Source organism: Alternaria novae-zelandiae, assembly GCF_023758075.1.
Source record: "Alternaria novae-zelandiae strain BMP 2774 chromosome Unknown scaffold_9, whole genome shotgun sequence".
NCBI lineage: Eukaryota > Fungi > Ascomycota > Dothideomycetes > Pleosporales > Pleosporaceae > Alternaria > Alternaria novae-zelandiae.
Window position 1 is genome coordinate 625,843 of NW_026056969.1, and position 27,272 is coordinate 653,114.

Sequence of the window (27,272 nt, forward strand, 5' to 3'; positions counted from 1 at the left end):
ATCCAGAGTCGGTAGACACAAAGCATCCTTCACATCCTTTGCCAGACGGCGCATTAACAATTCTTTGGCCCGTGCCAGTAGGATTTGCTATCTTACCTGGCATTGAGCCTTACCAGATGTCGACATGTATTGCTTTGAACGTGCGCGCGAACATCCAATGAAAGCAGAGGTCGATCAGTCAACACCGACAGCAGACTTGCCTCTCGTTGGCACAGTCGTGGCTGAAGGAGGTAGATCACGGTATTTTGGGCAGAATGATAAAACTACGCTCCTTAATCAGGCAAGAGGATTGAAAACCATCTGTGAAACATGATACTGACGGAACACAGTTCCTCGATGTCAAGGACTTCCTCAACAAGATGGCTAGTGATGAGCAGTTGATGGCGTCTGCAAAGAAAGTTAAATTTCTTCAAAGCAAATCAAAAGGAGATCCAATTCGGCCGCCTGAGCGCAAGCATGACTCTGGATGTTCGCCATCGTTACTAAAGCTATGGGAGTCCCTACCACCAAAGCCGTACTGTGACAAGCTGGTTACCATATACTTCCAGTATTTTGAGCGTACCATGCGCGTTCTGCACCGCCCCACTTTCATGCGTCAGTATGAAAGACTGTGGCTTGACAGCGGATCTGGGCTTGATTCTACATCCAGCATCCTCGCACTGCTCACGAGCGTTATGACCAGGGCTTACTTGCTCGACGATACGGCTAGAACCAATGAAGCAGACGATTACAGAGCCTATTTGCGGGGTGCAGCTATCAACCACATCCAGGTATGGCTCGGGGAACTTGGACGAAAGCAGCGAACGGAGCTATCAACTCTTCAAGTCGAATTACTTGTGCTACTGTCTGGTAGCGTTAGCCACTCCGACCCAGATAGAATTTGGAGCCGCAGCGGTGCCATAATGCGGTCAGCTATGACCATGGGCTTGCACATAGATCCTGCGAAGATAAAGCATCTTTCGCCCTACCAGATGGAGATGCGGAAGCGGCTATGGGCGTCTGTTTTGGAAACGGAAGTACAAGTATCTATCATGACGGGTATGCCCTTGATAGTCCCAGAGCTCGGATCTTACTGTCCGGTACCGGCAAATCTGTATGACGAGGACTTTGACGAGTCTTCATCGAAGCTACCTCCTCCCCGCCCTCTTGGCGATCTGACAGACAACCTCTACCAGATACATCTTGCTATGTCTCTTCCACATCGAATCAGGGCTTCTTCGCTTGTACAGCGCTCGATCCCCGATGTCAACGAGGCGATTGAGATAGGGCGTGAGATACAAAGATCCTGGTGCTCTCTACCATTGACTCTCAGCCTGCAACACAGCCAGCCAGTAACCGGCGATCGAGGTGGATTTCTGCATCGCATTCTCCTAGACTTTTATCTTCGACGATCGCTATTATGCTTATACAGACCACTCCTCTTCGGCTATCAGGAATATCAAGGTAAATCAGCCACCGCGGATACTTGATAAAATGTCTAGCTGACCTATAACCAGTACGTATTTCCTCAGTTTTGACGCAGGCGATAGATTTTAGACGCAGAATTCGTCTAACGTTCTTTCAAGAATTCGAAGTCTCTTATCTTTGTCTAGAGTAACCTTCTATGCTAACAACTTGATAGCAAGAAGTCGCAGAGGCCTGGCTACAATGTGTCGATTCATCGGTGGCCATACTCTCTTATTCAAACTTCTATTACCCTCAAGCACTTGAAGATACATCACCGTCACAGGAGGATCTTTACTTCTGGTTGTGCAAAAAAGACACTTTGTGGTCTGCTCTCACAGTATGCCAACGCATCAAACATCTCCGTCAGGCCAGCTCGAATGGCCAGTATCTAGAGCAACGAATGTCCGGGCACAACGAACACATACTCATCGCCAAGGTAGAGCAGACCATCAACTACCTCATCGCGAGATTGGGTCGTGGCAAAGCAGATGATCTCAAGGACATCATTTTCCTGTCGCTGGCGCTCAAATGCGTACAGCTACCCGAATCATCCCCGGGACGACTTTATGAGCTCTATTCTACCACCAGGGGAATAATGACTGCTTGCATGGAGCAGCTGTTACCACCCAAGCTTACCGCCAGCGGTCATCAGCATGAACGAGACGACGCCGAGTCACTAGCTAAGCGCACGAAATCGTCCTCAATACGCCCACCTCCAAAAGTTACGCCTACATGGCCTGTCAGTTCGAAGCAAACGCCCGACCCGCTTCCAGCAACCCATGGGCCAGGAATCCGTGGAGAGACTGCCGAGCAATACCTCAACGACTTTGCTGGGCTCGCCGCGGAGTTTGCCGATTGCCAGACCGATATGTTTAGTCTCCACGCTGCTTTCGGTGGTGGCGTGGTGCAAGACTGGAATTGCGACCACCTCTGGCAGTAATGGCTTCGATGCATTCTTCTGAGTTGCGCAACAGTGTTCCGCTGGAGGAGTCGTACATAAATGTGGTCGTTATAAATACCCCTGTTACCTATTTGAGGTGGTGCAAGATACAAAATACGATCTTCATCTATCAGTCTGATGTCCCCACGTTTCTTTTCCAAATAATGCATGGATGACGTTTCGTCATATACAAGCCCCCTTCCTCCTCACAACTTACTCACTCAACCCCGGAACACTCCCCAACACACCCACGGTATGTTTCCAAACCCTGTCCCTCGTGTCACTCTGCCTCAGCTTGGCATAACTAACTTGCTTTTTCTCATCACCCCTCTGCCCCACCGCATATGCACCTCCTCCCCTCTCCCGTGTGCTACTAAACGCCACATCAGCCACCGTCTTCCCTTCCTCGTTACTTTTAACCCCCACGCCCGCGCCCCTCGCGGGATACCTGCCCATACCCAGAAACACCATGACCTCACCACATACTCTTGGACTCGTCATATACCATGCCATCAACACCTTAGCTATGCGCCACAGCACGCGAAACCACAGTGGATTCACTTTACTAAGGAACGTTGGACCGTCAACCAACCCCGGATAAACATGGATAAAAGCGATCTTGCCAGCGTGTTCCTCAGCTAAGGCCTCGAACATGAAGGTCTTCATGAAAGCGACGTGCGTGCGAACAGATGTCACGCCGTGCTTTTCCGGCGCTGGTGGGCCGATTGGAAGGGCAGACGGGGAGATGGAGTCTTCGATTGTGCCTGCGAAGACGGAGATGACGTGGGCGCCGCTTGGGTTTTGGGAGCGGAGGAGTAGGGGTGTAAGGGCGAGGATAAAGCGGATGCGGGAGTAGTATAGGAGGGAGACTTGGGTGTCAAGGCCTTCTTTTGTTGCTGGTGGAATTGGTCAGTTGGGGTGATGGGGATGGTAGTTGTTACGACTCACTTCTTCCTGGAAGCGAATGCAGATAGAGAGGACTTACGCGGTGATGGTGCAAGTGGTGACTCTGCTTGGGTCATGTATAGCATGTCTATCCGCGGCTCTCCCCCGTTCAATGGCTGCTCTTCTTCATACTTCTTGATTTGCGCACATATGGCGTCGACATTGCTCATCAGCGCCAGGTCATGGGCTTGTATGAATCGCCATTCTGAATCTGGGCTTGTGGCTCGCACTTCTGCAAGCAGAGCTTCCGCGCGCGAGGCGTTGCGGCCGACGATGTAGATGCGTAGTTTGGAATTTGAGTTGCGGTAAACGGAGGCGAAGGCTTTGGCGATGTAGGATCCGATGCCTGATGTTCCGCCTATGATAGCGATGACGAGAGAGGAACCGGTGGTTAGGTTGGCGATGGTGGTGTGGATTGTTGAGTGGGGCGGCATTGCTTCAGAAGATACTGCGAAATGGGATATTTGGGAAATTGAGATGAAGAAGTTGGCTGAGTTGCAAGGAGAAAGATATATATACACAAACGTTGCTCGATGTTCCTCTTCCCGTTTTTTCATCAAGGCATGTACTCGTTTTGATAGTGGAGATGTCTGAATTAGGAAAATCATGCGCCAAGCGATACACCTTCTGGGCTTAGACTCGACGAGGCGTCCAATCTCCCAGCTGCCTTCCAATAATATCGTCCCGTGTAGAGACAATCGGAGGTTGATTGCGCCGAGACATGTAGTTTGCCTTGCTCCGACCCTGAGGAGTATTGGCTTTTTGAAGTTGTTCACGTATGTAGTAGTATTTGCGCCATGTACGTACCGTCACGCAGACGCGTTCATGAGTAGATATCAATCATCACGCCAACCCTTCACACCATAGCACATTCAACCATGCTTGTACGGATTGTAAAAGACTGTGCGGGAGTCGCAGACGAACTGATAAGAATAGGATGGAGCGCGAACACTACCGTAATATCTGGACCGAGAAATGGAAGCATGGCTATCTTCTAGCACATGCAGGTGAAAAATTATGGAAATTCGCCTTCGCAAGTATCGAATTCAGACTTTGAACGTGAAAAGTCGTGGACAGACGTTAAAACTTATCGGGGTGAATCGCCCGAGTTGCCTGTGTGGGCGATGTGAAACATGGTCCGGCTTACCATTGAAGCTTGGCTTGCTGCAGTCGGTGATATTTGGTTAACAGAGACATGAGAACGTGCTAAGATGTATTGCGCGGCGTGGTGCATGCAGGCCAATACTGTGACTGCAGAGACGTGACGTGGTACATGAGGTATGCAGCAGACGGGAGGCTGGGAGGCTGCGCGTGTTGACAGTCGAGCCAGAGAGGTCGAGGCTGCTAAAGTCTGGTAGGATGACTTGACGCTGACGCGGCGCCGAACGCACGGCGGGATTAGATTCGCTCAATGGCGCGGGGTAGGAGCGAGTGGTGAGCACAACATGTCTTATCAGCCGGGGACCGATGGCGATCTTGATCTGGTGTTTGTGTTTCACCACGGCGGTCAGATCGCTACAAGGGCGTTGGATGTCGCGCATGCCCAGGCTGAGACACGACTTCGAATGAACAGGTGGGAATGGGTGGAAAAAGTTGAAAAGACGAAGGCGACTATGAGGCTATGCAGTGTTGAATGCAGACTAAATGGGTTAAAGTAGGTCGCTCCAGATTCCACGGTGGAGCCGTTTGCGGTAGCGGCTGACACGAGGAGCTAGGAATAGAACGTGGAAGGAACGCGGACAGGACGTCCATGACAGTTGCAGGCAGCGGAGTCGACAGCAGACGAGATGCAAGGCGTGCAGGATGAGCAGGGGATTAAAGGGAGGATACCAGACAGGCTTCGCGGCAATAAACGTGAAAGGTGCAACTGATATGGGAAATTGCCTCTGGCTCCACCCTTGCGCTTGCCGTTGTGGATGGGGCTTCCCGCGGCTGCGCCAAGGCCTCACTGCAACTGCTTGTTCTGGTTGAGGGCATATCGCTCTTGCCTGCATTGGGCGCACAGGCAGGCGCGAGGGAACACAGCGCAGGAAGAGGCAGGCACGAGGGTGATCGTGATATGAACGAGGCCGGCGTGGACGCCAGAAGGGCCATTGTCGGGGGGAAAAGGCGGGCAGTCGGTATAGGCGTTATCTTGTCGCAAAACCTGTTGAGTGTGTTTGGGGCTGGTGCATTGGCGGAGACGTCACAGTGGGTTCCGTGGTGGTTTCCTGGGTGAATTAGCGGGCTAGCGCATCGCGCAGTCGCAGCCGTCAGCCTCTGTCGTGCCAGCGCCGTGTTACCCGCCTAACACACCTGCATCATCTCGGCCACTGCACGACTCCGACTTTCTCTCCACCACTGCGACCGCGCCTGCGCCTCTGCGAAACGCTGCCTCTGCATTATCTTTTCCGCTCGTTCTGCCCGGATCCCTGCGAGGTCCCACGCCGTGAAGAACAAACCACCCAGCCAACCGTGTTCCGCGCCGCAAACACTAGCCAGGCCCAGCGATAGTCCGCCTCCATTCGATCCGCAGAGCGGCGCGCCGCCGTCCGCTACCTCCACCAAGCGTTGCCCGCGCAGGTTGTTTTCGCCTCTGCACGCGAGGTGTGTAGCAAAACCTCGAACAAGCACTCACAATGGCTTTCCAGCAACCCCAGGCCTGGCCATTAGGACAGCAGCACGACGCCCTCCCGTCCGACGACAATCCGCCGCCTCCGCCAGCCCATCGCACTCCCGTAGGCCTCCACGCCCAGCGCCAGTATACCGACCCCAATAACTACTCCGACTACTCGACCCCAGGCGTCACCCCCGGCTCAGACAACATGGGCGAGACGGCTCCGGGCGGCGGCATCAACGGCATCGCCAGCGGCGTCGCTGGCTCCCACCCACGCGAGAGCGGCCTCCACGCTGCACGAGGCATGGCGGGCCCAGGACGGCCCATGGGCGTCCCCAACAGGAACTCGCAGTCATCACCCTTCAATGACCCCAACGGTCACGACCAGCCCATGGTTCCGCGCCCAATGTACTCGCAACGCTCCTACGGTTCCGGCGCACCACTCGTCGGCGGCATGTACTCGAGCGACAGCTCCATGTACAGCATGCCACACTCCCCGCACAGCGGCGTCCCCTACGCCGACACGCCCTACAACCGCTACTCGTCGTCCGCCCAGAACCTCGCGCCGCAGATGGGCCAGATCAACCCGCTCGATGTCGACAACGATGACGACTGGGGAATGGGCCCAGACCACAACTCTCCACAGAACAAGCGACGCTCTTTCGTGCCATTCGGTGGCTCGCGGGACGGCAGCAGTCGCAATGGCTCGCCAGGGTCATCGATAAACAACGGAGGCGTTGCTGCCGCAGCAGGCGCTGGTGCTTTTGCTGCCTCACGCGACGGTACCAAGTACGACGCCGTACCCATGGTCAACGGAAGTGGAGAGCTTGTTCCAGAAAAGGTTGCAAGTTGGAAAGCAGAAGACGACTTGAAGAAGAGGAAGAAGCGCATGTGGATCGCCATTGCCATCATTACCCTCATCCTCGCAGGTGCAATTCTAGGCGGTGTCCTCGGCGCTACTGTCGGAAAGGGTGGCGGTGCAAAGGACGGGGCTGCTAAATCTGCTCAGTCTGCTGACGATATCGCCAAAGACAACAAGGAGGACCTCGGCAAGGACTCTTCCGAGATCAAGGCTTTGATGAACAACGCCGATTTGCATAAGGTGTTTCCCGGCATGGACTACACTCCTCTGAACACGCAGTACCCAGACTGTCTCCACGTCGGACCATCGCAGAACAACATCACCCGAGACTTGGCTGTCATGTCGCAACTGACCAACTCAGTCCGCTTGTACGGAACCGACTGCAACCAAACACAGATGCTTATCCACGCCATCAACCAACTGGAGATCAAGGACACCATGAAGATCTGGCTTGGTGTATGGCTCGACAAGAACGACACTACAACGGAGCGACAGATTTCCCAAACATGGGACATTCTCGATGACTATGGCTGCGACTACTTCAAGGGTATCATCATTGGTAACGAGGTGCTTTACCGCAAGGACCTGTCTGAGACCGAGCTGCTGGGACACATTTCCGATTTCCGCAAGAACATCTCGGACCACAGCTGCCAGCTGCCTGTCGCAATGGCTGATCTGGGTGACAACTGGACTGGCGACATGGCCACCAAGGTCGACATTGTCATGTCAAACGTTCATCCCTTCTTTGCCGGTGTCGACGTCAAAGAGGCAGCTGCCTGGACCTGGAACTTCTGGCAAACCCACGACGTGTCATTGACCGCAACCCAGAACGACATCCACCAGGTAATCGCCGAGGTTGGCTGGCCATCTGGAGGCGGCACCGACTGTGGTGCGGCTGACACTTGCGCCGGAGGCTCTGTTGCCGGTATTGACGAAATGAATCAATTCATGGAAGACTGGGTTTGCCCAAGTCTAACTAACGGGACAGAGTACTTTTGGTAAGTCTCCCTGTCATTCAGCCTCGATAGACTGCCGCTAATGCATCCCTAGGTTCTCAGCCTTTGACGAGCCATGGAAGATCCAGTATAACGAAAAGGGCAAAGAGTGGGAAGACAAGTGGGGTCTAATGGACGTCAACCGCAAACTGAAGCCCGGGCTTAAGATCCCCGATTGCGGCGGCAAATCGTTACCCTCGACGTACGACAACTGAATACGATACGAGCGCGTATAGCATCCCTTCTCATACGAGTTCTTGCATGACGGCATGGCGTTGGCGGGCGTTCTTCATCTTCGGCATCATCGCGGCGACTCTTTCCGACCGCTCCATCGATCTCTTTCCGCGAATTGTATACTCGGGGCGCAGTTCTGCCCTTTTTCTTTTGCTCCCTCTTTTGTGGGCTTGAATGCCAAACCAGTGTTCTGGGAATGGATTCGTCTGGATGAGCCTATATCGAGACATGTTAGGTACTTTACATTGGATAATCTCAGGAGGGAAGGAGCCCTCTACTTGTGTATATATACGATTACCGGGATGTGATGAAACCGGCTGGCTATTGTGTGTGTGGATTTGTCAAGGTCTGAAGGTCTTGTGCTGCGTTTTCCTCCGCGCTTTGTAGGCTACGGAGACGAAAATATGTGAAGAGCATTGTAGATAGGGCATGTACGGGAATATAAATGCAAGAGATGTATCCTTTTGGCTTTTAAGTCTGTCGAGTTTACGTTACCGGGCCGCGTCATGGAGTTGCGTCAAAGTCTGCTCCACGGCGGGTATGTGTTCATGTGGGTATGGAAGATGGCGTCAGCTGGACCCACCGAGGATGATTACTACACGGCCGTCACTCGCAGGTAATGAGAAGGAGAATCCATGGAGCGAGGATCACGGCAACTTAGTAAAGGTACGTGCTTCATTTGTGATAACGACTATGTTTCCAGCCGAGAAGTCATTGTACATTCTCCCAACCACTATTAGCATTACATACTTTCATCTCCCCCATCTCTTCGAAAAGGTATTGACTAGAAAACACAGCTCTTACAACCTCCATGTCTATGCACCAGACACCTGAAGCACCAAACATCTCTTCATCTCCATCCCACATCGCCAACATCCACGCCACGGTCCACCTCCGCAAGAACTTTAGACCATGAGCGCAGCAGCCAATCCACCAAACACACCAACGACAACACCGCTGATCATGTTCGCGGACGCCGCACCAGTGAATTCCGGCATCATTCCTGTACCTGTGGCGCTACCCATCATGCCTGTTCCGTAGCCAGGCATGGTGACGATGCTGGGCTTGGTCTCGTTGGCGCCGGCGGCGCAAGATGGTACGGCAACGGCTGAGCGCGTTACCATGACATCGGCGGGTGCGGCAGAGGGGCAGCCGGCCTTGGCGGTCAGGGTGGTTGTAACGGCTGGGGCTTCGCTATAAGGAGTGTTAGTTTGGGTGAGCTTAGGTTGGGCAGTGGGGATAAAGGTAGGAGGGATAGGGATGAAGGTTGACTTACGCAGCAGAGACAGTGCTGGCAAGCAAGACGGCAGCGCCGACGAAAGAGGTAGAGAACTTCATTGTGTAGGTGTTGTGGTGTTGAAGGTACGAGACGTTTGAGTGTTTTGTTTCGATCGGGAAGGACTGAAGTATGATTATATGTCAACTCTGAGGGAAGCGAGGGAGAAGCGAAAGGAATCCGAAAAGGAACGACCTTCGACACCCTTCTTTGTACTTCATCCCGTTACCTATCGCCTTCGAGCACGCGCACAGTTCACCTCCCTAGTTTTCTTAATTTCAATTGCGACCTAAGGACATATCGAAACGCGGCAGTTATCACTGGCGTCAACCAACCAATACTCCGCATACGGCCTCGTCCGTTCTCCAAACAAGCTACCAGTCACATCCACAACTTACCAACTAGTCTATCTCCATTCCAAACACAAGTGGCAACCCTCAAGCCGAAAACCCGGTCGATGAATTCAACTCTGATCGGATCAAACGTCTTCCGAGAAAACAGTTGATCACGTTCCCGCGCCTATTTCCCGCTGCATCGGCCATATATCCCGCGAAGAGAGTGTTGATCTGCAGGCAAACAAGTTAGTAAAGGCGCAGCGACAACAAACATCACGGCAGCTAGACCGAACTAATCTGAACTCAAGGTGTCACTAACGGGCTAAAGTACGGAGACAGACTTTACCGTCGACAGAGGGCGGCTAGATATTAGATCAACGCATGGTCTGTACCTGGCTAGTCCAGGGTAATTGGCATGGAAGAATGTGGAGGTGGGAAGTTCCGTTTGCGATGTTTGGAGGCGTTTGTACTAACGGTGGTGATTCCGGGGTCACGGTCTTGGATACCTTTCCAGATGTGAATTTCCACAGAGAAAGAACCGTCATTGGAATACTGAACTGGCCTATCGGCAACTCTTTGAATGATAATATTCCCAAAGAGACAGCGAAAGCAGAAGGCGCATTCAGTTTGCAGCGTCTCTAGCAATTGGGCTCCTGTGTACAGCTCACATCACGTAACAACCCACCTCTCGATCCAGTCCACCAAGTCATTCCCACCGACATTGCCCCTCGGAAGCTGACCTTTCCATAGCACCATCACAACCTCCCCTGTCTATCTCTCGTAGATCTGCATCTTACCCAAGCCACGCTCGCCGCGAGCGAAGGAAGAAAAACCTTCCGCAAAACATGTAGTCAAAAGATGACAATTGTACAACCTACTCCCCTGACTAAAAAGGTCAAGATTACCTAGGCACTAGGTCGGCATTGGTATGGTTTTGCAGTAGCGCGACGTCATTTTGGAGCTTAACCGCACTAGCGTCAGTCCGGATGGTGAAGGTTCCGTGGTGCACAAACATGACTAAACAACTTACCGCGATTTTCTGCGGGGAACATCGCCCTTGGACCCTTGTTACTTGTTCACTCTCCTTCATTCCACACTAACAGCCCCTGCTGCAGTGCTCGATCAGGTAACACTGATCGTTGGTCTCGGCCTGATTTGGGATTGACGGCGGCCTTAGTTGGAGTCATTCAGGTTAGACTGATCGGGGGTGCTGGCAGCTTGGGCTGTGAGATCGCGACTGGCGCCGGATGGAAGCATGTCCGTCTACGGGATGTTTTGTGCCTAGCTTATAGGTTTTGGGAGATGAGATGATGAGGTGGTGCGGGCGAACGCTGGAAGAGGGGTAGTAAGCTTTGTGATGGAGGTGGTTACGGGAGATTGAGGCGGAGACAAAGAGGCCTGGAGGAATGGACACGGGAGGTATAAGACAGGATTGGTGCCGCTGGATTGAAAGAAGCATCTCACAGTTCACCAAGTTCACTACTTTGAGCATCTACAGTCTTTCCTCACACTCGATTCTACTCGGTTTTAATTACTCAACTCCATCATCAACATGAAGTCTACCATCGCTGCCATCGCTGCTCTTGCGGCTGTCTCCACCGCATCTCCCATCAAGCGTGCTGATGGCGTAACTGACGGTGTCATCCTCAACTACGCGCTCACTCTCGAGCACCTCGAGGACACCTTCTACCGCGAGGCCCTCGCCAAGTTCACCGTCGAGGACTTCAAGGCCGCCAACTTCTCCGAGGAGGCCTACAACCGCATCAAGACCATCTCTTCCGATGAGGAGACCCACGTCTCCTTCTTGACCGGTGCGCTCAGCGCCGCTGGAGCCAAGCCCGTCGAGGCCTGCACCTACGACTTCGGCTACAAGGACGTTGCGTCCTTCCTTGCCACTGCCAGTGTCCTCGAGGGCGTTGGTGTCAGCGCCTACCTCGGTGCTGCCGCCGACATCATGTCCAAGACCTACCTCACTGCCGCTGGCTCCATCCTCACTGTCGAGGCCCGCCACTCGGCATACATCCGCAACACCGTCGGTGCTTCGCCTTTCCCCGCTCCCTTCGACAACCCGTTGAGCTACAACGAGGTCTACACCCTCGCTGCGCAGTTCATCAAGTCCTGCCCCGAGACCAACGCTCCTCTTCCCGTCAAGGCGTTCCCCACTCTTGCTGCCTCCGCTTCTGACGGTAGCATGATGATCAAGGCTGGCAGCAAGGTCATGCTCGCCACCTCCGGCTACAAGGTTGACGGCAAGGTCTACGCCGCTTTCATCACCGTTACCGGCCCCGTCTTCGTTGAGGCTACCATGGTCGAGGGTGGCTTCGAGGTCACCGTCCCCGAGAAGGGCATTGCTGGCCAGAGCTACGTTGTCCTCACCAGCTGCAACACTGCCGCTACTGACGACACCATCATCGCTGGCCCCGCTGTTGTCGAGGTCATGTAAAGACTGTTACTGTATCGAGGGAACTGGTGATTTGTAATGGCGGCTCTAATACACAGTAGCAGCTATAGTAGTAGTACTTCTAAATTGTAATTTTTAGTCTTCATTTGCTTCCGCCCTTGACATCGTGAGAAACAACGGTGGAACAGATACACAATGAATCTTTTAACAGTCTTACTACAAATGAAAGGATCCGTCGCACAACGTTACAAACAATGTGCATGTGTGGTCATCAGCCAAACCCGATTCACGAAGTGTTATACAAATACAGAATGTAATCGCAGCTCTACTGCGACGGAAGAGCCTGCTCCTAGGCTAAGGTCGAAGCCAAAGCCGAAGTGAACATAACCGAAAAGCGCAACAGAACCGTCAATCCAGAGGGCAGAGCATGTCCATGCTCACACCAGAGTCGACCAACGATAGCGTCTAAGAGTCAAACACCGCGCCATATGCAGCACCATTCTTTGCCTTAATTCCCTCAACGATTTCCCTCGTAACCGCCGGGTTGCTTACTACCATCACAGCTTCTAATCCACACTGCTCTTTCATAAACTCAGCTTCGAACGCTAGATCGGGTCTCCCCTCGCGCGAGTCGAAGATCTTAGGCTCGGGATCCACGTTACGGATGATATCCTGGACGAACTGCCAATGCGCCGCATCGGGATCGTACACGCACCACATGACCCTAACCTGTCTGCCCTGTTCGCGCATCTGCGCAATCGCAGGTGAGCATAAGAGTGAGAGCAATGGGCCAATACCTGCGCCCGTAGCCACGAGAAGCAGGGAGTTGAAGAGTGGAGCGAAAGAGAGGAAGTTCTTGGCGGCGGGTTTGCGCAGCCAAATGTGTGTCGGTGGAGACTTGATCATTGCCTTTGTCCAGTCACCCGCTTGAGAGATGACAATGTATGCGAAAGGGTTGTCAGGAGAAGGAGAGCACGGTATGGTAGCGAAGGCGTGCCATTCGAGGACGGGGCTTAGCGAGAAGCGCGTGGTGGACGTGTAGGGCATGTCTTTGTACGGGAAGGTAACCTTGACTTCGCGGCTAGAAACGGGTTCGGTAGTTATCGGCACTCGGCGTATACGCGTCCATGGGAGGATTATGAGGAAAGTCGTGGCGGCTAGCAGCCAGAGGGCGGCGTTTGCGTACAGCGGTGGACTGCCGGGGTTGCGACTGGACACACCTGCGTTGAGCCACAGTACCAACAAAGCTATCCATCCACCAAAACGATGTGTCTTTTCGAATGCGTCATGAAACTTTACGCGCAGGTGTGGATGCGCTAGTACGCAGATGCACAAGATGGCTGTGAGGAAGGCGTAGCAGGTGATAATGTCGGCCCACATCCAACCAGAAGCCATGCGCTGCCCGAAGTGATCGAGGAAGTGGTTGGTGTCCAAGAAGACAAAGTAGCAGTACCATAGAAGTGATGATATAGAGCAGCCGATGTGTAGTCCGCCGTAGTGGTGGAAGTCTGCGATTATTCTCCGGAGCCATAACGGTAGGCTTACTGGCGTTCTGGCTACAAAGGAGAAGGAAACATTGATAAGATCTTCTTGGCGTACGAGGATGGCGACGAAGATATTGGCGGCGGCAGCAATCAGGGGTCCAGAGAGGCCGATATGGTCGTGACGGTTTCCTCTGATCATGACAGCAAGCACTGCGATGTTCACAGCGAAGGTGAGCCCGATGAGTATCCGGTACGCTGTGAACCAATGGAGGCAGACATCCCGCACTCGATGTCGAAAAGTGATCTCTGGCTTCGAGAGCATCGATGACGATAATTGTGAAGTCATGGTAACTGTTGTCACAACGCCGATATCTTTCTCGTCCGCTAGCTTCGTCAGTGGCGCTGTATAGTTCTCTATGTATTCTGGCGGAGGAGAATGTTTTTGAAGCGGCGCTGATCGATTGCATGGCTGATTTGAAGGACTCAAAGGATCGAGAGTATCTTCGCGACTGCGTATGTGGGGTTTCGCGTCGCTATCGAGTGGCTGTCGAGATACTTTTGGAGATATCTCGGGTTGGTAATCGATGGGTGTAACTTGAGTGATGGCGAGATTCTTGTTGATGTACCCATCTTCGCACACGCTCGATACAGAGGACCTGGAAGGAGATTGGTTGAGCGAGCCTTTGAGCAAGTTAGGTGATGCGTCTGACTGCTCAATTGCGTGGACCGTTGGACGCATTGACTGATCACTTGTGTTAAGAGTGAGTGGCGATTGCGTGCTTTCTCGGCAGCATTGGACCAAGTGACGTAGGGTTGCAATTGTATTGGTAAAGGGAAGAGATAAAGTACGGGACGAAGCGGCTGAAGGAGGAGAGGCGGTCATTTCTGCGCGGTAGTGAAAGTTCTGTGCACACAACAATGCCCTCCGCCCGTCCCGTCATCTTATACACTGCAATCCCTTCCATCCTGCCGTCTGTTCATTCATAAGGAGACAAGTGTGATCCTGCACGTTGATGCTCGATGATATGCTAAGCGCACCTGGTAAGAATAGGCTCTAGCGCCGAGTCAGCACTGCCGCGAGCTGCATGCGAGATCAGGGGAATCGGATACCCACGCCACATGCCCGCAGTTAAGCGATCGTAGATGTACTCACTTTTAGCTCGAGCAGCTAAATACAATGTCATTGTGCAGCCTTTTTCAAATCCTCTCGCTCAACAAACCGCAAAGGCCGTCTTTGCCGTCGATGCAATGCATATGTACCTTCCGTCTTCTTGAGAATAGAAGCTCGCGTATGTACTTACTGTGGAGAAGTCGTGAAATTTAGACTGGTATTCAGCCTGATTTTCTTCCTTCTGATTGCTGCGATGGAGCACTGATGTTGCAGCACTTAACTCTGTTTGCGACAGTAGTGGCTTTTGACTACGACGAAGCTTTGGAATACTGCATATCACGAGTCTTTCGAGTCGTGCTGAACTACGAACCTGACTGCCGGCCTCGGTTCGGGTAACGGCGAGTAAACGGGCGGCAACTCTAGCCGACCGAAGATGAGAAGGAATTGCGGCGTAGCGGCGTAGCAGCCTCAACAAGATGGTCATCTCTGATCTGAAACGGAAGGAACCCCTTTGTTGGTGGCTGTAATCGGATTTTAAATATGCGGACGATCGGGAGCCGCATGATTGATAAGTTGGGAGAATCGCATATTTTGTCAAGCATCGTATACGCCGCAGCTGCAGTTGACTTAAAGATAGCGGACGAACGCCAATATCGCTTCAACGACTCTCTTCGGCTGTTCTTGTTGGGGCCAGTGTCCTGCGTTGTCGATCAAGTGGATCCCTCGAAAGTCTGAACATGACTCGGGATAGGCCTCGAGGGCCCCAGGCTGCTGATAATTGCCCCAATCCCTCGCGCCTGATATAAAGGTACTTGGACATTCGATCGTCTTGCCCGCAAATAGCTCGAGATCTTTTTGGAGAAGTGGATCGGTGGTGATTCGGTAGTAATTGAGACCGCCCTGGAAGCCTGTCCGAGACCATTCTTGGACGTAGATAGCCAGGTCTTTGTCAGGCATCCATCTTTCAGTCGCCGAGCTATCTTCGCAAGCCATCATGTCAGCGATAGTCTCAGGCATTGACTTGTGCAACGGCATAACGTAGTAATTGGGCACTTTGGCCATCTCTTCGGCCGTCCAGCTCTTGAGAGGGTGTGGTGAGTTCTCTTTCCAGTCCGCTGACTTGACATGGAGATACCCCCTAAGAAATGCGTGCAGGCCTTGTTCTGGGTTGATCCAATCGGCCCCGGCTGTACTAGTGCTGTTATACCACTTGTAATGCTTCCTTGGCACGGGCAGCTTTGCCAACTCAGCGTGAATGTCAGGCGATGGCGCAGGATCGCGAGCGCCACCGTGGGCTATATCGAATGGCAGCTGTGCAGGCGCTTTGAAAGGATGACTCATCATGACAACACTCTTGAAGAGGTCTGGACGCATCAGAGCACACATGCTGGAAGTGACAGCGCCGAAGTCGTGGCCGACGATACACTTAACTTCTCGATAACCCAGAGCATTAACCAGTGTAACCACATCGCGGACGACATTGGTCAGAGCAAATTGTGATAAATTGGTGTTAGGGAACGAAGAGTTGTCCCATCCGGTTGTGCGCCCGTAGCCACGTTGATCGAAGGCTACCACATGATAACCGGCATCAGCGATGGGCACCATGACCTTCCTCCAAGAGAAGGCAAGCTCTGGAAAGCCGTGGCACAGGATGATGAGAGGCTTATCGCGTTGGGGAGTATACCCAGCTTCGAGCGTGTGGAAGGTGATGCCATTTGATGGACAGTAGACATAGTTCTCGACGATGCCGTCTGGTAATGGCAAAGGCGGCAGGCGCGACGCTGGTGATGCCATGCTGATGACGTCTCAGATGAAAGCAAATTGGAAGACAAATAGAGTAGGGCAGGCGCATGCATGAAGTATACACTCGGTCGCTTTCTGTATGATGAACCGGGAGGTGGCAGTGCTGGTCAATCGTCACGATGTTAGCAGTTAGCGCGGGGAAGAGATGTGCGGTCTGGGCGATCTTTCTCGAGCTCTGGGTGGGCCAGTTCGTCGATCCTAGTCCACATGGCCTTGCGCAAAAATGCGCGTTCCACGTTGCCATGATCAAATCGATCTGTATTCGACATGGCGTCGCAATTGTTCGTGGCACTGGACATGGGTGCCTGTGCGACGTTTGGCAGGCAAACGCTGTAGAGGTTGGCGCATGTTGGAAGAGGATCACGAATCACAAAGCGTACGGCGGCCGGCGCTACGACGGTTGCTCTTGGAGATATCGGCTACGTCAGTGGCGCCAGATGGGGACTGGCTAGAATGGTGTTGGGGCTCAGGGTTGTTACTAGCTGGAGAGGTGCAAATCAGGGACCGTGAAAGTACCGGCGCGTGAAAGAGGAAACAGGCTCGTGGAAAAGCACTGCTGCCGCTCCGGCAGAGTCTCAGGAGAAGTGCGTGCGCGTTTGCGATGGTGGATGTGAGTAAGCACCAGGCGTGAGGGTGAAGAGACAACGTAAACAATGCATGTCTCTTCTGGGCACGTCTAGACTGCGTCTGGCAGCGTCGAGCCACGTCTTCCCTGGGCGCGCAACAGCCTCACCCCCGACATGCGTGCTTGTTTGACCATGTAGCTGAGACGGTGAGGTGTTTGACACTTTCTGTGACGATGCAAATGCGCCGGCGCGAGGCTTCGCGGGCCTCTGCGGCGCCAACACGTCCGACCTAAGCTTTGGGGTGTCCGGGAACATGACGATCCTCTTACTTGTTTTGCTAGCTACAACAAGTCGACTCGGCCCAGAAGCGTCTCGGAGCCCTTCTCGCACTTCCAACCCTTCCAATCCTTCCACACGTGAGACGCCCGTGATTTGTTTTTCGTTTGGCGGTTTGACGCAGGTAGCTTTCCACTCTTTCACCCAGCCCGCACGGTTCCGCCGCAGGCGTGACATCATCTAGACGACCCTTGCACCTGCATCTCCAAAGCCACCACACCATCGCAGCACACGGCAATGCAGCGCCAGCCGCAACTGCAGTAATCTTTAATTCACCACCGCAACCATGTTCGGCAAGCGACGACGGGCAGCGTCGAATCCGGTAGGTGCTCTCTCGATGCGCGCGCAAACCTCCTGGCGCGCTCCACAGGCGTATGGCGACGCGATGCTAACAAATGTCGCCCATGCAGCCCCAGCGAGCCCCTCCACCCAGCGCATCCGCCTCGCTCGCCGCCTCCAAGGCCTTCATCAAGAATGCCGAATCCAACGGCGACCTCTCGTCGGCGGCTGCGGCCGCCGCCCTGCGCACCCACGTCACGACCCCGACGCCCGTAGGCGACACAGTCACGAAGCGCATGGCCCGCCGCGGCTCGCTCTCGTCAAACGGCAGCGTCTCGCGACCACAGCCCGGTCCCCTGCGCCGGCAGTCGAGCTCAGGATCCATGACGGAGCGCTCCTTTCGCGCGCCATCGCCCGGCGGAGGGAGTCCACCGGATGCAGATGCGCCGCCGGTTCCGCCAATGCCAAAGAACATGCAGCAGCAGGGCAGCGTCGTCCATCGGCGTGCGTCCAGCCTCGAGCCTACGTACCGTGGAGGATCACCCGCGCCAGGAGGCAGAGGCAGAGGTGTCAGCCTGGATAGGGGCGCCGCTCCTACTGGGAGAGGGCAACGGCCTGCCAGCCATCTCGCTCAGGTGTCCGAGGAGGACGACGCGTTGCGATCCGTAAACTTCTCCCGCCCAATGTCCCCGGGTGCCGTAGGCACGCGCCAGAATCCCTCGCCTCCCTCGAGTAAAGGATGGTTTGGCGGCCCTGTCGTGAATCAGGATGCCGTCCAGCGCATGGCCTCGACATCGCGACCAAAGACGTCCAGTGGGGTCTCTAGCTACGACCTCCAGAATGCCCAACGATCGGTCCAGAATGCCTCTGAGCGCCCAGTGCATACACACCAGATTTCACAGGGCCTGCAAGGCGCAAGACTGTCGAGTGGCAGTATGCGCGCCAAGCCATCTGGCTCTGCTGTACAGACGCAATCCTATGTGCCGCGACAAGCTCCTCGACCGGTCGATCCGAACTCACCGGATGCCATTTACGACCCTTCGACGCGCAAGTTCATTCACAAGCAGGATGCCATGGCCCGCCATCGAGAGCTGCACGAAGAGCCCGAGCCCGAGCCCACGCGACAATTCGTGTCACAGCATGCCGACACCTTTCACTCCGTCCACATACCAGAGAACCAGATGGGCCGCGGCTCACCGAGTCCTATACGCCACTATGTTCGCCAGGAACAGCCAGCACCACAGAGAAGAGAAGAGCCGATAGCTGTATCGCGCACACCCGAACCTCAACCCAGTACCGCTATAGCAACGAGACACTCTGATGACTTCGTTGATGCCGACTTCCCACCTCAGGAGCAGGCAAACACTAGTCGCAGGTTGGACGACTCTGGATATGGCACTATAGCTGGCCATGAGGACGAGGTGCCTTCGCCCAAATTCGCTCTCAACCAGGACAGTTCCTACCCTCGCATCGCCGCTCAAGCCAACTCGACACCTGGAAGCTCTATTGGTGATGGCAGTCTCCGTGATACGCATGATCGGCATACTTCACTGAGCCCACCACGCACTGCCCATTTTGCGCCTGTAGCTGTCGAACTTGCTGGCACCAAACACGACCCGCTGCCGCGCTCAGTATCTCCTGCAAAATCTGCCTTGAAGAGCTCGCCTTCAGTATCGCGCCGCGGCGAATCGCCGGCTGCTTCTAACGGACGTCTCTTTGCCAAAGTTGCCCCAAGCGATGCATCTGACACCGCGTCTGACGATGGAGGCAGGAAGAAGAAGAAAACTGTGCGTGTTAGTTTCGAGGAGGATCCGGTACTGCCAAGTAAACCTACACAGGTCGATACAGTTGCGCAGCCTCACGGAGGTCTCAGTGCGTCCAAGTGGAGTCCCATAGCAGAGAAAGAGGACGAGTTCGAGGACTTCATGAAGCCACGCCCTGCTCTACCATCGTTCGGCAGCATACGCGAGAAGGAGCGACGACCGCAGGAGAACATGGCTGAGAAGGTTACCGAGACCTTCCCGACTTCAAACGCTTCCAGCGACGTCGCGCTCGGAAACATCGTTGCCGAAGACTTTGCCCAGAAGCACGGACAAGACAGCCCTCTACCGCCTGAGGTCACCTCCGTTGAAGGGAGTGGGTATGTGTCAGACTCAAGCGACTATTCAGACACCCATAAGCCCATGGAGGCCTCGAAGCAGCCCCCTGCTCCAGAGCCCAAGTCCCTGTCTACGCCACAGGAGGATACACCAGCAGCGGCTGCTCCAATCACGGAACAGATCGTTGAGGTGCCTAACATCGCACTCCAGCCTGCTACCCCTAGCCCATACGAGAGGCCTGAACCTGTCTACCAGAACATGGCGATACCTGGGGGTTGGGGCGACGATGTTCCTGAGTCCGACCGACGCGCAGTCACCCCCACTCCAACCAAGTCCGCCACGTCTATGCCCGACCACGACTCAACGAGTCAACAGCAACAGTCTTTCACACGGATCGAGGAAGACGACGAGACTACCGAGGATGACAGCAGCGTTTACAGCGATGCCTATGAAGACCTCACCGATGGCGAAGGCGGGTTCGGCAGCATCAATGCACTTATGGAGAGTCCGGTCGTGCCGGCATCATCTGGCTTGATGGATTCAAAGTATGCCAATGCAAGTTCCACGGACAAGCCTACATCGAAGCTCCAGGTAGACACGTCTGTGGATGACAACCGCGATTCAGACACTACACCGACACAAGACTGGAACGCTGCTCAGCAGCATTGGAGTGGTGTGAACGCGTCTCTAAAGAAGCCAAACTCTCAATCGGAGCCGCCCCAAGTACCTTCCGAGCGAGCATCGCATGCCAAGGAAGTGATCTCTCGAGTCACACAAGCTCCAGTCTCAGACGAAAGGTCTAGACCATCTGCTACACGCGAGTATACACCGGATACCACACCAGAGCGCAAGGTTACTGCTATACCACCCCCAAGGACCGCTGCATCGGCCGATCGAACACCAACAAAACCTCTCAAGTCCGCTTTGAAGAAGAGCCCTGCACCGCAGTCGGCGCGCTCAGCTGAACCGCAGAACAAGACATCGCTGCGAACAGCGGCGCCGAGGGAAGATACTCCTGAGGTTCACATGAAGCGAACCATGAGAGGAGGTCCGAACGCGGCTCCACGGGCCGAACCTCAGATGGGTACAACTATGCGATCGAGTATGCGCGGACCTCCAGCTGCAGCTCCTAGAGCACAGCCTCAGATGCGACAGAGCATGCGTTCAGCTGATCCCTCACCCGCGCCAAGCATGGGTCTAGCAGCATCACGACACAGCATGGTACCTATGGATACCAAACCTCGAGGTGCTCTTCAGAAGAAGAACATCCCGCCTGCTGCTGCTGTCGGCAAGGGAAGACCACCGAGCGCGCCTGCCACGAAACCGATGGCCGCCCCAGCACCTACGTACGACAGTGACTCAGACGCGTCTGCAAGCAGTTTCCAGCGTGTCAGGAAGCGCGGACGGGAACAAAGTGGGCGATACACTATGCGTGGCTCAATGAGGCAAGAACCTGCGCCTACCATGCGGGCAAGTGCTCCAGCGCCAAAGCAAGTTCGCGCAATCTCTCCTCCAGGATCACCGTCGCCCGCCATGCGAAGGTCTATGCGGCCCTCTTCTCCTACCCCAGAACCAGTCAGATCTTCCAAGTTCAGCATCCGATCTCTGTCTCCAATGGGCAGATTCCGGAAAGGACCTGATGTGCGTCCTTCGTCGCCTACGCAGGCGAAGCCAATGCCTACTTTTAACAAGCAGCCAAAGCCACCAAAGCCATCAAAGCCAAAGGCAACACCTGCCAAGGCCATCAAAGCTCCTTTCAAGAGTCGGTTCGCTGATTCAAGCGATGAAGATGACGACGCTCGGCCGTCTCGTTTCCAGAGTCGATTTGATGATTCAGATGATGACGAGCCTCTGGACTACACCCTGCCCCCAGGTCTAGCGCCAGTACGAGGGATTCCTAGGAGAGCAGGCGAAGAAGACGGCGACTCCACAGATCTGGAAGAAGAAGCCGACGATGAGACGCCAAACGTGGCTGCGCAATCAGCACCAGCGACGAACACAACCAGTGGCGCCACTGGCAACGCCGGCGCACAGGGTACAGCCCTATCCGCTGGCTCTTTACGTGACAGCAAGCATGCGCCCTCGTCCTCTGGAGCTGCTGGCAAGGCTAAGGCGAAGCGTGGCTTCTTCGGTCTGGGAAAGAAAAAAATTACGGCCCAACCAGAAGCCGTCCAGGCGCAACCCCAGGCTGTGCAAAACATCCCAGCGCCTGACGAGATTCCCATGCCACCCGCGCAACGCAACCGCGACATGACTCACCCTATGACACCCATCGACGAGGACAAGGAATTCGGCGACCCGACACCCAGTTCTCCTCAGAGGTCTCCCAAGCTGCAACGTCGAAAGACTCCTGAATGGCCACTTCCGCCCGCCATCGGCACTGACGACCGTCCTGTGAGTTCAGATGGTGTCGCGCCTCGTAGACCTCGCTTCGCCACCCGTGCCAGCCTCGTCTCTAACGTATCGGCACCCATTGTGGACGCGCAGGGCCGTTCGGTTTCCTACGGCAGGAGCGGAAAGAAGAAGAAGTTCCAAGGCCTAAGGCGGGTTTTTGGACTCAACGATTGAGCGCGTTTGGCTAAAGGCTAATTCGCGTTGTTGTAGACCTGCGAGGAAACATCAAGACCATCCTGGGGCTTTCACCGTGCATGCCAAACGCCACAGAATCGAACACTCCTCGTCTACCGCATCGAGCCGCTCGCATATTTCCGTTGCGTCCTTTATCCGTGTTTCAAACAAATTGTTGACCTGTCATCGATCTACCTCACCCCCACTGTCTCAGTCTCCCACCCTGCGCCCCTGAGCCCGATACCACGACGACCACCAATTTCCTGTTTTCCATCTACGCTCTGTGTTGTACCTCTGTCTAGTCTTCCTTTTTCCTTTTCCAGCGCTCGATTGGCTCCGACGAGCTCTTCGAAAAGAACAATGATACCAGTTTCCTTACCTTTTCCTACTACGTACAGGCGGGCGGGCTTTCTTCAGTGATGCTACGGCATACGTGCGCGTGTGCCGCAATACCCCTCGCTTTTTTGAGTTTAAGAGCTTGAGCTTTGTACATGACTTGATTGGAATTGATGTGTGTTTATGTTGGTTGGTTGGATGGATGAAGCGGAAGAGCGGAAACCGATGTAGATAATTTCTAATGGAACTCTTGCGTTGCATACTCGACGTTTCAAATAGCATCTCTGTTGTAACGCATAGCCTAGGTGGAGATGTTGTATCCTTGTGCATAGAAACGCAACACAATGCATCCATGTAGTCTGTAGTCCCGGGACGCCTTATACAAAGAAAAAATTAAACAGGTGCGCTAAAGTCTACATTACAACAGAAACATTAGTTTCAAGAAGCGTTAAGGCAATGTAGCCCTATTAGCTTTTTTGAATCTAGTCCGTGGAGGTATTTGTCCCGCCTTTGCCTAGGACGGGGTGGTCCCTATGTGTACAAGACAGCAACGCCGATGAAAAGAAGATCGTAAACATTCACATTATCTAATATCACCCTTCCATCCTCACAGTACCAGCCGAAGTCCTAATATCAAACTCCACCCATCGCGCTCTCCCTTCTCTCCTTCCTCTTCCACCGCTCTCATCTATACTCCCCGGATTCATGACCGTGCAGCCAAAGTACTTCACCACGAACGCCGGCGCTTCGCTATCCGCTAGCACCAAGCTCGTCGGCAGTGGGTAGAGATTCAGCGTATGCGCAAAGTCCCAATGTAACGGCCGCGCCGAAAGCGGAAAGGGACTGAGGTGTGATTGCGAAAGAATAGTCCGCGTGAGCGCTCGTGCAGTTTGCGTATCAAGATCAACATCTGCTTGCTGTTGCTGTGGCCTGTGTGGCGGCATCCTGAGATCGAGATCCATGGCGTCTTGCTGCTCTGCTTCTTGCTGTTGATGACTTGGCGCATATGGCATCTCGTCGTCTACATCGGCAGGCGGCTTGTTGAATCGTATCGACTGTCTTTGCAGCCTGCCGGCTACGTCGTCTCTTAGAATTGCCATCTCGCCTTTTACGCCGAACCAGCTCAGGCGCGAGGGGTTGGAGGTCCAGATCACTTCTCCTTCTTTACCCTTTGCTTTGCCTGCGCCCCATATCTCTCTGTTGGCTTCGGCTACCACTTTCCGGATTCTGCTTGTGAACATTGTTGGGATGGGCTTTCGTGGTAGTGGAGTAGCGGCGCCGGCTGAGAATGCACTCGGCCAGGCGTCGTTGTCGCCGGGGACGAGGACGAGGGTAGTGTGTGCGATGAGCGGTTGGAAGTCTGCAAGGACGGAGGCAAGTGCATCGAAGTGCTCTTTGTACTCGATGCTGCCTGTTCCTGGCACACCTGCAAGACTGGCTTTCGAACTGAAGTTTCCCATCAGGATGATCGCTAGAGGGTAGACTGGGTGGGCGTCGGTAGGATCGGGTGTGTATGTGCGTAATAAGGTGCGGAGGGCGGACAACGTCGATGGAACGTCCAAATGAAGGTCTGAGGCTATGACAATGTTGTGTGCTGTTTCTTGATCCAGAAGCTTTGATGCGATCTTGTTCATACGGGTGCCGGTTGCACGTTGAGAACCGACGCCTAAGAAGTCAGTCCACCCGAACGCTGGTCCAGCCAAGCTGTTCTTGTCGACCTCTTCGGCGCCGCCCAAAGTTTCTGTTCGGCGTTCACTGGGAGGGTGTCCGACCGAGAAGCCAAGGAACTTGCCGCCTATGGTGCCACCAATACCACCGCTGCCTCCTAGAGTTGATGTGGCTCCAGCGTCCTCTTCGTAGCTGCCTTCGACCAGAACAATCATGCCTGGTGCGAAGTATGCGCCATTCTCGGGAATTGGGCGGGCGTGTTGGATGTCTAGCGTGATTGTGCCTGTAAGGTCTGAGAGTGACAGCGCACCAGTGGCCGAGACCGTGAGCATGCCTAGCAGCAAATGCGTACTTCCAGTCCGACCAAGCAGATTTGCAATTGGAGTGATACTGTTCATCTGTGACGTCGCAATCGATCCCGTCCGGCTGAGAGTAGCAGAACGGGCGGTAGAGAAGGTGGGTGCTTGGAACGTCTCGTTGCGGAGTATGCGCTGGTGTACGATGTGGTAGCGTTGACGGAAGAGCTCGGTCTTGTGTGAGGGATCTGGGAACAGCGATGGCTTTTTGGCAGATCTAAGATGGTTAGTAGGCACTCCGTTCTCCCGTTACTGGTACATACTTCTCAAAGTGCTTCTGAGTGGCATTGTATATCAACTTTGGCTGCTCGAACGCGCCAATGACCTTCATCCACTCCCTGGGATCTTTCAACAGATCCTCTTCCTCGTCCTTGTCCTCTACTTCCAGGCTGGACATGCCGAAACTGTTGTTGGTGTCGATACTCGGGCGGTTCATCTGGCCAGCTATCTCAGGCCCAAAGTTGAAGCTGCTTTGCCTGCCCAGATTTGAGCCTTGCACCACCCTTCCTCCGCTCATTGAGCCCTCAAGGGTCTTCAGTATGCCCTTGAGCGTCTCATTGTCGCCTTCCACGATGACCTGGCCACCGCACTTCTTCCAGCTCTTGGCGATCTCTTCCAAGACCTTTTCGGCCAGGCCTTCTTCTCTCCATCCCGAACCACAGTGCTTTCCCACAAACGTTGCTAGTGCCTGGAGGGCGGAAGATGTGAGGGTGAGGTTGTGCTTTTTGGTGAAGGTTCGAAATGCGAGCGGTCGTAGTGTCGCCGGAGGAAGCAGGATAGGGAGAACAGTGGACTTGCCGACTGGCTTGAGTGCAGGCGGGGCGCGTATGGGGGCGGTTCTGCGGGGATTGATGGGATGAACCGGGGTTCCGAACGCTGGCGATGAGGACGGGATGAGGTCTGAGGGTACCGCCGAGGGCTTTTCGGGTCTTCTTGAGGTGGCCATATTGGGTGTGGTGAAGGTGAAGTTGTGCTGTGTCGCAATGTGGTAATGGGCGCGCATGGGATTCCACTTTACGCGTGCGACGCGTTCCAGCGCGATTTCGCGCTAGAGACGGAGCTACCTAGGTACTTTTCCTGGCAACCACCGAGCCTCTTGCCCAAACACGACACTCAGCATCCTTCACGCTTACTCTTACGGCCTGCAAATTCTAAAATCGGTGTCGCATACGCTGCACATATCACACAACCACGATAAATATCACGCAATGGCCGACCCTGCCACTGAACCGCTCGCGACCGTCACCGAGACTGAAGACATGCCCAGAACGAAAGAGAAGATGGGAGAGCTGTCGCAGGCTGCTTCTATCCACTACTCGACCAAGAACTACGACGCCGCTGCCGAACACTACGCCGATGCCGTCGAGATCCAAGCTGAACTCAACGGCGAGATGGCGCCTGAGAACGCCGAGCTCCTCTTCTACTACGGGCGCGCGCTCTACAGGTCGGCAGTCGCCAAGAGCGATGTTCTAGGCAACAAGGTGGCAAAAGAGGAGAAGAAGAAGCCAAAGGCAAAGAAGGCCGCGAAAGCAGACGCTGGTGAAGGTTCGAGCGCCGCAAAGCCCGAGCCAAAGGAAAAGGCAGTAGGGGAGACGCCTTTCTTCCAGCTTCAGGGCGACGAGAACTGGACTGATTCGGAGGACGAAGACGACGACATGCAGGATGGTGAAGATGAAGAGGACGATGACGACCTCGGCAACGCGTACGAGATCTTCGAGCTAGCCCGCGTCCTGTATGAGAGGCAATTAGACGCCCCAGAAGGAGACGATTCAGACAAGGGCAAAGGAAGAGCGGAGCTAAGTCCGAAGGCGCGCGTCATCAAGGAGCGCATCGCCGACTGTCATGGCTTCCTCGTCGAGATCTCGCTAGAGAACGAACGGTTCCACGACGCCATATCAGACGCTCGCAAAGCGCTCGCCCTGCAAGAGGAACTATACCCCTTCGAGCACGAGAACGTCACAGAAGCCCACTACTCGCTTTCCCTTGCGCTCGAGTTCGCATCCGTCTCAAAAGTGCGGGAAGACCAGACTGGACAAACAACCGATGCGTCCGCTAAGCAGGAACAAGGAAAGGAAGACGAGGATGGCATAAACTGGGATCTGCGGAAGGAGGCTGCTGAACAAACAGACCTCGCCATACAAAGTCTGGAAGCACGCTTGAAGAAGGAGGAGGCATCACTCAGCTCCGACGCACTGAAGCCAGAGCAGAAGAAGGAGAAGCAAGCTATCATCGAAGACAAGAAGGGCATGCTCGAGGATCTCAAGACCCGTCTTGTGGACCTCAAGTCAGATCCCAACAAGCAGGAGTTCGACAGCATCGACTCGTCGGTGTTCAAGGGACTGTTAGGCGGGCTGTTGGGAGCAGATGCCGCGACGCAAAAGGCAAAGATTGCAGAAGCTACCAAGAGCGCGAACGATGTCTCGGGTATGGTGAAGAAGAAGGTGAAGGCGCCTGCACCGGCAGCTTCAGGGTCAAATGATGCTGGCAGCAGCAAGAGAAAGTTGGAAGTCGATGATGGTGGTGCGGAGGGCAAGCGCGCGAAGACTGAGGAGCCTGCGTAAATTCTCCCACCGCGAGTAAAAGGAACATACTACGTTGATGGGCCGTGTTTGTTCGCTCTACGAGGCTCAGGCTGT

General features: G+C 54.4%; 10 protein-coding genes across 10 annotated transcripts; 5 read left to right on the plus strand and 5 right to left on the minus strand.

The window, feature by feature from the left end:
• Positions 1-1,031: 1,031 nt before the first annotated feature.
• Positions 1,032-2,386, plus strand: J4E88_005088 (uncharacterized protein; the record flags this gene model as incomplete). Its single annotated transcript, XM_049398728.1, has 4 exons — positions 1,032-1,038; positions 1,060-1,269; positions 1,412-1,443; positions 1,622-2,386. The coding sequence occupies 4 exons, from the start codon at positions 1,032-1,034 to the stop codon at positions 2,384-2,386; spliced, it is 1,014 nt and encodes a 337-aa protein (XP_049255408.1).
• A 520-nt stretch (positions 2,387-2,906) lies between these two features.
• J4E88_005089 (uncharacterized protein) lies at positions 2,907-3,765 on the minus strand (the record flags this gene model as incomplete). Its single annotated transcript, XM_049398729.1, has 3 exons — positions 2,907-2,910; positions 2,979-3,282; positions 3,372-3,765. The coding sequence occupies 3 exons, from the start codon at positions 3,763-3,765 to the stop codon at positions 2,907-2,909; spliced, it is 702 nt and encodes a 233-aa protein (XP_049255409.1).
• Positions 3,766-5,949: 2,184 nt separating this feature from the next.
• J4E88_005090 (uncharacterized protein) lies at positions 5,950-7,999 on the plus strand (the record flags this gene model as incomplete). Its single annotated transcript, XM_049398730.1, has 2 exons — positions 5,950-7,787; positions 7,840-7,999. 2 exons carry the CDS (start codon positions 5,950-5,952, stop codon positions 7,997-7,999), a joined length of 1,998 nt encoding a protein of 665 aa, XP_049255410.1.
• A 924-nt stretch (positions 8,000-8,923) lies between these two features.
• On the minus strand, positions 8,924-9,356 carry J4E88_005091 (uncharacterized protein; the record flags this gene model as incomplete). The annotated part of the gene is made up of 2 exons (XM_049398731.1): positions 8,924-9,212; positions 9,295-9,356. The coding sequence occupies 2 exons, from the start codon at positions 9,354-9,356 to the stop codon at positions 8,924-8,926; spliced, it is 351 nt and encodes a 116-aa protein (XP_049255411.1).
• A 1,825-nt stretch (positions 9,357-11,181) lies between these two features.
• Positions 11,182-12,072, plus strand: J4E88_005092 (uncharacterized protein; the record flags this gene model as incomplete). The annotated part of the gene is made up of 1 exon (XM_049398732.1): positions 11,182-12,072. The coding sequence occupies one exon, from the start codon at positions 11,182-11,184 to the stop codon at positions 12,070-12,072; it is 891 nt and encodes a 296-aa protein (XP_049255412.1).
• Positions 12,073-12,495: 423 nt separating this feature from the next.
• J4E88_005093 (uncharacterized protein) lies at positions 12,496-13,860 on the minus strand (the record flags this gene model as incomplete). The annotated part of the gene is made up of 1 exon (XM_049398733.1): positions 12,496-13,860. One exon carries the CDS (start codon positions 13,858-13,860, stop codon positions 12,496-12,498), a length of 1,365 nt encoding a protein of 454 aa, XP_049255413.1.
• A 1,392-nt stretch (positions 13,861-15,252) lies between these two features.
• On the minus strand, positions 15,253-16,419 carry J4E88_005094 (uncharacterized protein; the record flags this gene model as incomplete). Its single annotated transcript, XM_049398734.1, has 1 exon — positions 15,253-16,419. One exon carries the CDS (start codon positions 16,417-16,419, stop codon positions 15,253-15,255), a length of 1,167 nt encoding a protein of 388 aa, XP_049255414.1.
• Positions 16,420-17,616: 1,197 nt separating this feature from the next.
• On the plus strand, positions 17,617-22,276 carry J4E88_005095 (uncharacterized protein; the record flags this gene model as incomplete). The annotated part of the gene is made up of 2 exons (XM_049398735.1): positions 17,617-17,652; positions 17,741-22,276. The coding sequence occupies 2 exons, from the start codon at positions 17,617-17,619 to the stop codon at positions 22,274-22,276; spliced, it is 4,572 nt and encodes a 1,523-aa protein (XP_049255415.1).
• Positions 22,277-23,205: 929 nt separating this feature from the next.
• Positions 23,206-25,582, minus strand: J4E88_005096 (uncharacterized protein; the record flags this gene model as incomplete). The annotated part of the gene is made up of 2 exons (XM_049398736.1): positions 23,206-24,853; positions 24,900-25,582. The coding sequence occupies 2 exons, from the start codon at positions 25,580-25,582 to the stop codon at positions 23,206-23,208; spliced, it is 2,331 nt and encodes a 776-aa protein (XP_049255416.1).
• A 262-nt stretch (positions 25,583-25,844) lies between these two features.
• Positions 25,845-27,197, plus strand: J4E88_005097 (uncharacterized protein; the record flags this gene model as incomplete). The annotated part of the gene is made up of 1 exon (XM_049398737.1): positions 25,845-27,197. The coding sequence occupies one exon, from the start codon at positions 25,845-25,847 to the stop codon at positions 27,195-27,197; it is 1,353 nt and encodes a 450-aa protein (XP_049255417.1).
• Between the last annotated feature and the right edge of the window lie 75 nt (positions 27,198-27,272).